Genomic DNA, 10,054 nt, shown 5'->3' with positions numbered 1-10,054 from the left:
CTCATTTGGTAGTTGAATAATAGCAGACCCCCTCTTGGCCAGAGCATCAGCAAGCTCATTTCCTCTAATCCCACAGTGTGCAGGGATCCACTGCAACACCACTTTTATATTCTGCTGCACCAGATCGTTAATGAAACTGCGACATTCAGAAATTTCCTGCGATTTGCAGCTCTTTATCGATGCTATCGCCTCAATAGCCGCTTGAGAATCCGATAGGACAACGCATCCCTTAAGTTTAAAATCACGGTATTTCAACTGATCTAGAGCCAGGTGTATAGCTTTTACCTCTCCATCGAATGCAGAGGCATATTTACCAACAGGAATAGAAAAAGAAAAGTGCTCACTGTAGACGCCTGCACCTGCATTTATATGGTCTGCTACTCTTGACCCATCGGTATATATATGTATCCATTCACTTTCGGGGTATTTAGTGTAAATCGTCTCCAGAGCAATGGCCCTAAGAACTACTTGGTCAGTCTCACTCTTTAAAACAGGCTGCATCAAATTTAAATCATAATTCACTGGTTCGTATTCGCATGGGTTTGTTGGTAAAGGGAGCGACTGTAGGTTAGAATTGATGTCATACGTTCGTTTTGTATCAAGCGCAAACTGCACAAACCCCTTTTGCGTTTTGAGAGATCTCGGGTGCAACTCCGGTTTCCATTCGTTTCTAAATGGTATTCTTTGCATTTTTTCAAATAAAAGTAGAGTTTTCTCCTCTATGTATGATTTTATTGATCTGAAATTAGTAAATAAAAACAATGCATCCAGTGGTGTTGATTTCACGGCTCCTGTTATTAGGCGGAGTGCTTGGTTATGTATAGTTTCAACTCTGTTCAGGACATGTTTTGATGCAGTGCTCAGTACCTCACAGCAATAGCTCATTAATGGGAGAACAAACGTCCTATAGGTAATTTCAAGCGTATTACGACTACAGCCCCATTTGCAGCCCGCTAAGCGTTTCAATACGTTTAAACGTCTGCATACCTTTTCAACAGTCTTCTCAACGTGGGATTTCCAATTAAGCTTGCTGTCAAAAGTTACTCCCAAATAATTATATTCATCAGTATGGGATAGAATATCCTGTTTAAATTTTATTTCAGGTTTTATTTTCTTATGTGCAAGCGAAAACGTCTGAACAGCTGACTTTGAAGCATTTAAAAACATGTTATTATTATCACACCAACTGGACAATGCCCCCATAGCTCTGTTAAGTGTCTCCTCAATGTTCTTGACTCCATTGCGTTTTTTAGTTTCAGTCCATATGACCAAATCATCAAAATAGCCAAACATAAAGAGGGGGAAATTACAAATCAATCGATACCTGGTTTGATGGTGAGTTTACTCACTCAGGTCAGTCAAGTAACTCTAACATAGGTACATACATAGATACGTTCAGTTTTTAATTTTATAACATCTTTCTTAGAACAGTTTTTTTTCTTTTTCACTCCAATAGGCCAAGCTTCAAGAGCACTTAAAACAACAGCAGACACCTTCGTAGATGATGGCTGAGGAGGTCGAGAAACTGAGATCAGCACTGTTAAGAGTATGTTAAACTTTGCCATTATTCAGTCTTAACATCATTTACATTTTCAAGGGACTACACATGGCAGCTTTGACAGAAATTTATCATCTTTGGATGTCAATTTGCCAGTTATTTTGCAGGAATTCCAAATTTATATGTGACTGCAGTTTTTTTGTGTTTGTTTTTTTTCTATAATTTCCTGTAAGTTTTATTTATTCTGTTTTTTCAGGGTGGCGACGTAACCTGGAAATCAGGGAAAAGTCTGGGAGTTTTTTGATCAGGGAATTTTGAAAAAGTAGCAAAAATTCAGGGAAAATTGATTAAGTAAAGAAGAATGAATTTCTTTGCTTTGCAAAATTAAGTAGACTAATTCCTTAAGCATTATCCGCCGATTGTCTGTTTTTAAAAAAAAGTAAAATTAATGAGGTGCAAATTAAACATTACAGCAAATTTGTGCATCTTTTTTCTTCAACATCAAAATACTTAATCTTAACTTATAAACATGATTTACTTACAAAGATTGCTTCTGTGTCTGTAGGGTTGTTTATTTTACGTAACTTCAATTTTCCCTCTCGCATGCTGTTCTATGTAAAATAAACAACCGCACAGGCAAAGAAGAAGCTGTCATTACTGCAACTCCCTTGGCTTTACTCGTTATCTTAGTAATTAGCACACTATGATCACAATTTCAAGGCTTTATCAGCTGATTATTTTGAAAAAAGGGAAATTAAAAAGGTACGAACTGCCACGTATTTTTGCATCTTTTTTTTTTTTGGACGTCAAAGTATGTATCCTTAACTTTTAAACCAGGATTCACTTAGAAAAACTTTTTCTGTGTATGTAGGGTTGTTTATTTTACATACCATAAAACGGGGTGACTTTGCCCAATTTTAATTTAAAGTTTCTCCTCTTAAAAGTAGTACATCAAGATTCCGTTTCGAGGGGCTAAGCTAGTGCAATATCATCTCTGCTTTGTATAGAATGTTCGAGAAAGGGACAGAATAATTATAAGTTTTCAGTCAAACAAGTTGTTTCGTTGTCTGTAAGGCAAGGAAATTTAAGTGTGCTCCGAATTACATCTGCGCTGTCCATGTATATATTGAGTCAGTAAGTACCACCTGTTATATTTTCCGGTTGCTCTTATAATAAGGAAGGAGAAGCTTTTTAATTTTTTTTTTTTTTTCAAATCCATACACAGTAGGTATAATCCATGTGGGCAATTTCACCCTAGCTTTTACACGAAATTTGGGGCCACTTTGCCCACTTTATCCGTAGAAAAAATGGATGCTTACTTGAAAATGTATAAATGAATAATGAATACTATCAATATATGTCTGTATGATTATTTGTTTCTAATAATCTTTACGAGATGTCACGCACATATAAAGGAAAACAGGGCACCGCCAATGTGTCGTATGCATGAATGCTGTGCTCGACTAGGCAATTTGATGGTGTTGACTTGGGGTCGTTGATTCGATAAGGTTGTCCATAGCTGCCAAAGTGTAAGATTTAGCTGTACATTGTAAGATTTTCTAACGTTTGTATGATTGTATGGTCTTATGGTAGATTTGTACGAGAACTGCACACTTTTCTTTTTCGGATAACAGCATGGAGAACGAAAAAATATTGTTTTAAACAAGTTTTTGGTAGACAATTTTTGAAAGTTGCGGAGCCGGCAACTTTTGAAAGTTTTAGTTCAAAGAAATAAAAGTTTATTTATTTACTTATTTTTAAATTTATTTTTATTTTTATTTATTTATTTATTTATTTTTTTTTTTTGCCTACAAAAGCACAGATCAAGTAAAGATAAGGATTTGAAAATATTATCATACTTTAAATTTTAATACTTTTCTTTATAATAGTCAAAAAAGCATAGAAATATAGCCACCGCCTACATTGTAAGATTTGTGAAGTTGGCGTCTTGGCAGCTACGGGTTGTCTATTTGGCTGAAAAGCAGGAGATTATGAGAATAACTTTGGGAAACCTCAAAGTAAAAACATTAAACAACATGGGGGGGGGGGGAAACATGCGTATCAGTGCCAGAGGAAAACGAAATATTCAAACATATTAGTGTGCTCTGATCAGAACATGCCGATGTCGCAAATTTATATATCGCTCATTGCTAAAGATTCCTTGTCTCGAGCTAGCAGTGTGAGTGAAGTTAAAGGATAATCTTCCTGTGGAAGATTGGTTTAAGTCATTTTTGAAACATCTTAGAAAAGAGCTTTCACAGAGTAAATTGTCAACATATATCCCTATCAAGAGCCGAGTGGAGGTCCTGAATCGATTTCTTCTTATTTCGATCATCAGTATGAATCCTTGCGTACCGTTTCATCCAAAAACACCTTAAACTACGATGAAACTGATCTCGGTATGGCCTGGGTTCCAAATTAATGATTTTTTGACACGGAGTGAAGTATCCTGAAAGCATTATAAAGGGGATTCTAGCCTTATATATTACACATATAAATGGGGGATTCTAAAATAGTTCTGAAGTTAGATTCTCTCTCTCATCTTTGCTAATACTTTATTGCTGATGCACAACTACCTACATGGAATTAGTCCAAACAGAAGAGATCATAGTAGAAGATCGCAAGTGTTTTTATATGCCACACCACGGAGTAATTAGAGAACATAGCAGCACTACAAAATTAAGAGTTGTGTTCGACGCATCAGCTAAATCATCAACAAACATCTCGCTAAATGATGTTTTGCATGCTGGACCCAAACTCCAAACTGATCTATTTTATATTCTATCAAATTTCAGAATACACTCCATAGCTCTTGCGGCTGATATCGAAAAAATGTTCCGACAAATTCTTGTCTCACATTCAGATTCTGATTTTCGGAGAATTATATGGCGAGAAAATCCCGATCAAAAGATTGAAGACTATAGATTGAAGACAGTGACTTACGGAACTGCTTGCGCACCGTATTTAGCCATAAGAACTATTAAAAAACTTGCTGAAGATGAAGAGATGAATTTTCCTAAAGCCTCAAAAGTTATCGACAAGGACTTTTACGTAGATGATCTATTAACAGGAGCCGATTCAATTCAGGAAGCTGAAAATCTCATGAGTGATTTAATTAATCTAATGAGAAGAGGTGGATTCACTCTTCGAAAATGGATATCAAATGAACATAGTATTCTTTCAAAATTACCTCCTGAACTAAAAGTAACAGAACAGTCTATAAATATTGCTGAAGATCAGTCAGTGAAACTTCTTGGCATTCAGTGGGATCCAAATCAAGACACATTTGCGATTCATTTAAATCAAGCTCAAGATGTCACCACAAAACGGCAATTATTGTCAAGCATTGCTAGAATTTATGATCCCCTCGGTTTCATTTCACCCTCTACAGTTTTAGCTAAAATTATGATGCAGAAATTATGGTTATGCAAGTCAAAATGGGATGATCCACTCCCAGACAGTATCCTTAAAGAATGGACAAGTTTTGCTTCACAGCTTCCGATACTTGAAAATATTCAAATGCCACGACATTTCTTCATCCAAAATTTTGCAGTAAACTGTATTCAAATTCATGGCTTTTGCGATGCTTCCCAAAAGGCTTTTGCTGCTGTCCTTTACATGAGATCAGAATTTGAAGATGAGAAAGTCAAGATTAGTTTAATCGCCGCGAAAACCAGAGTCGCACCACTAAAAACAATAACGCTTCCTCGTTTGGAGCTGTGTGCAGCTGTAATGTTAAGCCAACTCTACAAGAATGTAGTTGAAAATCTTGCCATTCAAGTAGATGAGTCATTCTTTTGGACGGATTCCCAAATAGTGCTTGATTGGATAAATTCCGAACCTCATAAATGGAAATCCTTCATTTCTAATAGGATATCGCAAATTCATACTAATACTCAAGTCGATGCCTGGCATCACGTTGTAAGCAAAGAGAACCCTTGTGATTGTGCCTCAAGAGGACTCATGCCTTCAAAACTTCTTAATCATTCATTATGGTGGAAAGGTCCTTCTTGGCTTTCAGATTCGCCAATAGTTATCCCTCCACAAAACCATTCAGCTCCGGAAAAAGAAAGAATCTCAGAAGTGTCAGAGAAAACGGCAAGTTATTCTAATCAAGTAGAAGGCGAGTTAAACTTCATTCATAACTATTCTTCGCTGAGTAAGCTTACTAGAGTAGTTGCGTATAGCGTACGATTTATTCAAAATGCAAAATGTGACAAAAATAATCGGAAAGTAGGTTCTCTTAAGACATCAGAATTACTTGACGCCACAACTCGCATTGTAAAGTTGGTCCAAGATTCAGAATTCAAATCGGAAATTCATGCTATTCAAACTAAAGGAAGTTTGCCAGCTAAAAGTTCCTTAATATCATTGAATCCTTTTCTTGACAAAAACGGTATTTTAAGAGTTGGCGGCAGACTTAAACACTCTAATATGTCAAATGATCAAAAACATCCAATGCTACTTCCTAAAAATCATCACCTTTCGGATTTAATTATAGATTATTATCACAAACTCTCTCTTCATGGAGGAACACAAGTTGTACTCTCACTCATTAGACAGCGGTTTTGGCTGATATCAGGAAGAGATAAAGTCAGAAGAAATATTCAGCGTTGTCTGACATGCTTCAAGATGAAGAAGAAAATCATGTGCCAAATTATGGGAGATTTACCTAAAGATCGCGTTCTTCCTTCCAGACCATTTCTCAAAACGGGAATAGATTTTGCAGGGCCGATAATAACGAAGCCAAATCTCAAGAGAACAAGGGTTACCACAAAGTCATACATTGCTTTATTCATTTGCTTCACGACAAAAGCAGTTCATCTTGAAGTTGTGTCCGAACTAAGTACAGATTCATTCTTAGCGTGCCTCAGAAGATTTATATCGAGAAGAGGGAAACCTTCAGACATATATACTGATAACGGCTCTAACTTTAAAGGTGCAAGAAACTATTTATACAGTCAAATGGAAATTCTTAAATCAGCATCAGTTCAGGACTTTGCTTCAGAATTGTTTATTAACTGGCATTTCATCCCACCCAGTGCACCTCATTTTGGAGGTATCTGGGAGTCTAACGTCAAATCAATGAAGCAACATCTTTTCAAAGTATGTAAATCAGCAGTGCTTAATTATGAAGAATTATCAACTTTAATTATTCAGATTGAAGCATGTATGAATTCAAGACCACTAACTCCTCTTAGTAGTGATCCAAACGACCTTGATCCCTTAACACCGGGTCACTTTCTGATTGGAGCACCGCTTCTAGCAATGCCTGAGTCTTATCAAGCAGAAAATTCGCTATCATACACTTCAAGATTTAAGTTGATTCAAGCTCTTCGCGAAGGATTCTGGAGGCGATGGAGTGCTGAGTATTTCACACAGTTACAGCAGAGAAGTAAATGGAAGTCATCTAACCCAAATATAAAAACTGGACAACTGGTGTTGTTAAAAGAAGATCTCAAACATCCCATGAAATGGAGTTTAGGAAGAGTTATGGAAACTTTTCCTGGAGATGATGGAGCTGTAAGAGTTGTTCAGGTGAAAACTACATCAGGAACATTTAAAAGACCAATAACTAAGATTGCTCCCCTACCAACTTAGACTTAGTTTTGGACATTTGTCCAATGGGGGGGAGTATGGTAGTTCTTATCGTCTGCAGCTGAGCCTAGAACTTTAATTTAACTATTATAATTTTCATTGCTTGCGTGAGTGGCAACGTTAAAATTTAAGTTTCTTGATGGAACAAAAAAAAAAAAAATATGACTGAGTAGCGATAAGTCAAGCAGCGTTGCTGCATCACATTCTTTTCATTCTGAAATATCTCGATCATTCTAAGTATTATTTATTTCTAAATTTATGTTAAATGTTACGTTCGTGTGTTGTAATAAATGTTTCAGTATAGTTATTGCAAGTATATTTTATTGCGAATTCACAACGAAGAGTAAGCGGCTCTACAATTCAAAAAAAGTCACGTAGCCCGCCATGCTCAACCAGTTGTGTCTGTAGTTAATAAACAATACCGGCAGATAAGGTGCTTTTGCCTTGAGAGGTTGGACTTCTTTACTTACGAGACGAAGATTTACAGCACATAGAAAGGAAATAACATGCAGGGCACTGGTGGGAATTGAACCCACGAACTCCGGCACATTGAGCGAAGCTTTAACTATACAGAGTCACGGAAACCCGCCCAGCTTTTACTTTCATACTGATTTTGCAATTTTTACTAACTTATTTTCCTTCTTAACTCATAATTTCTCAATATTGAATTTTTTTTTATAATGATTTATGTATTTGTAAGGGACAAAACAGCACTACATTGTATTCATAAAATGCTGTTGGAAAATTCCAAACTCTCCTGAGTGCACGAATTCAAAATTTCCCAGTTATTGATCTGAATACATAATATGTATTTTCCTGTTCAACTGACATTTTTATGCAATAAATATTTATAATATCAATGACGTTTCCTTTTTGATCCCCTCCAAAACCAGAAACTGAATCTACCCTTGCTCGAAAGGTATTGTAATAAGGTAAAATAAATGGAAATAATCTTTACGATGATGTCTAAATGATTTTCGTTCTAATTTCAGGACAATGCAAGTGCCAAACATTAAACGTTCAGAAAATTTTCACAAGCCTCTACTCCTCTGTCCCCCTCCCCTCTCACACTACACCTGTGGGTATCAGATAAAATAATTGCAAAAGATAATCTAGATATGGTTTTCGTTCTTATTTCGCGATAATTTAGGAGCCAAAGATTAAGTGTCCAGGAAGTTGAGGGGACATAGCACAAACCCAGACAACCAACCAAATCCAAAAGTCATCTATAAGTTATCCATTGGATAAAGCAAGTAGACATCACCAAATCCACTAGACATCCATGCCTGGTCTACATATCCAAGTCAAAATGGGTGATTGTGCTGCAATGAACCACCACCAATCGTTGCAATCACAAAATGATAATGTTTAGATTACCAGCAGATGAAGAGAAAGAAATGGCTAAAAAAACTACAGTGAAAACTGGATTCCGACAAATCATTGGCAACTTTGTATTGCAATTATTCTTTCTTTCTTTTTTTTTTTTTGGATAACCTGTTTGGATAATCAGATTAACGTAAGTCATATAATCACTATTTTACAGGAGAGCTGAAAAACGATCGCTTCGGGTATACAAAGGTACTCGCGCCTTTTTAACACTGGTAAATTATTAGAAAGGATTTTTCTAGCGGGGGGGGGGGGGGTTCCGTTCGTATGGCTCGATACGGAATAGGATTCCGTATACAATGCACTAATAAACGGAAAATCGCAATTTTTTGACTTACGTTAGTCTGCCTCTGAGGCACAGATATCTTCTTTTTCCTTTTTTTTTAGCAAACGAGCTGATGTGTGCATCACATGACTTCCTTTTACTCCAATTTAATGTCATTTCTCCATTATTGGCAATTTAAATGTGATTCAATTGTTTACTCTTTAAATATCACCGACAATGGCCAAATCAAAATCAAATTTAAAGAAAAAAAATCGTTAAATTTGTCGCCAAGTTTGCGACAAAACTTGGCGACCAAAAGACTGGCGATATATCGCCAAGTGTCGGACAAATTATAACACCATTTGAGTTTGCATCGAAATTAATGATGATTTCTCCCAAAAATGGGCAAAAGACCCCTTTAGGAACATCCGAATGTAACCAAAACGGAAGGTGCACAACTAGGCCCCACTAAGAACTTTCGTACCAAATTTCAACTTTCTAGGACATACCGTTTTTGAGTTATGCGAGATACATACGCACATACATACGTACAGACGTCACGAGAAAATTCGTTGTAATTAACTCGGGGGTTGTCAAAATGGATATTTCGGGTGTCTGTAGGTTCCCGGGCATATATCCACGTGTGGTCGAGTCGAAAAAAAAAACTCAACATTCATTCGGGGGTGAGAAAAATGGAAATTAAGGCCGATTTTTGAGTGAAAATTTTTTTGCGAATACAATACTTCCTTTTCTGTAAAAGGAAGTAAAAAGACTGGTCCACAAATATAAGCTTATGATGCAGTAAACATATAATTACGATATAACAGGTTTATCTTGGCGATGAAATGTTGACCTTGTCGTCAACCAAATTCAAGCAATGATCGTACCTGTAACTTACAGCAAAAAAATTTGTTATATTTGAATGCCTGACTGAATTTAAAATTTGCTTAGTTATTCTGTTGTTTCTGCGCTTTCATGTGTAATAATAGCTCATAATACAGAATATTATTAATAGGACAGTTGCGCTGTACTGTGGTTTGTTTTATGGATTTATAAGAATTTTTTAGCAGGAGAATTTTCTTCAAAAGTAAATAACTGAAAGTTTATTATGTGTAGTAATTTATTTATGTGAACTCACTTTATTGAAAACTAGCTGTGTCGCGGAGCTTTGCACGGTCTACCTCGAAAGTAAAAGGTATGTCAAGTGACGCATGTTCAACAACCAGGCTTGAACGAAAAAAAAATCTTTAAAATTTCCCCGACAGATTTTGGGGAAAAAAATTAAATCCCCCCCTCCCCCAAATGAA

At 36.3% G+C, this 10,054-nt stretch overlaps 1 protein-coding gene across 1 annotated transcript; it reads left to right on the top strand.

The window, feature by feature from the left end:
* The first annotated feature begins 4,078 nt into the window (after window positions 1–4,078).
* LOC129232437 (uncharacterized) lies at window positions 4,079–8,112 on the top strand. The gene is made up of 3 exons (XM_054866583.1): window positions 4,079–4,958; window positions 6,765–7,036; window positions 8,089–8,112. The coding sequence occupies exons 1-3, from the start codon at window positions 4,079–4,081 to the stop codon at window positions 8,110–8,112; spliced, it is 1,176 nt and encodes a 391-aa protein (XP_054722558.1).
* The last annotated feature ends 1,942 nt before the right edge of the window (window positions 8,113–10,054 follow it).

The sequence above is a fragment of the Uloborus diversus genome, unplaced genomic scaffold (assembly GCF_026930045.1).
Source record: "Uloborus diversus isolate 005 unplaced genomic scaffold, Udiv.v.3.1 scaffold_12, whole genome shotgun sequence".
In the NCBI taxonomy this organism is placed as follows: domain Eukaryota; kingdom Metazoa; phylum Arthropoda; class Arachnida; order Araneae; family Uloboridae; genus Uloborus; species Uloborus diversus.
Note: the sequence above shows the minus strand (reverse complement) of the source record. Positions and strands in the feature narration are given on the sequence as shown.

Coding starts and splice junctions, on each gene's coding strand:
- LOC129232437 (XM_054866583.1), top strand. CDS start 4,079: ATGGAATTAGTCCAAACAGAAGAGATCATAGTAGAAGATCGCAAGTGT. Junction 4,959..6,764: donor GGATGATCCACTCCCAGACA/GTATCCTTAAAG, acceptor CACCGCTTCTAG/CAATGCCTGAGTCTTATCAA. Junction 7,037..8,088: donor GAGCTGTAAGAGTTGTTCAG/GTGAAAACTACA, acceptor TTCTAATTTCAG/GACAATGCAAGTGCCAAACA.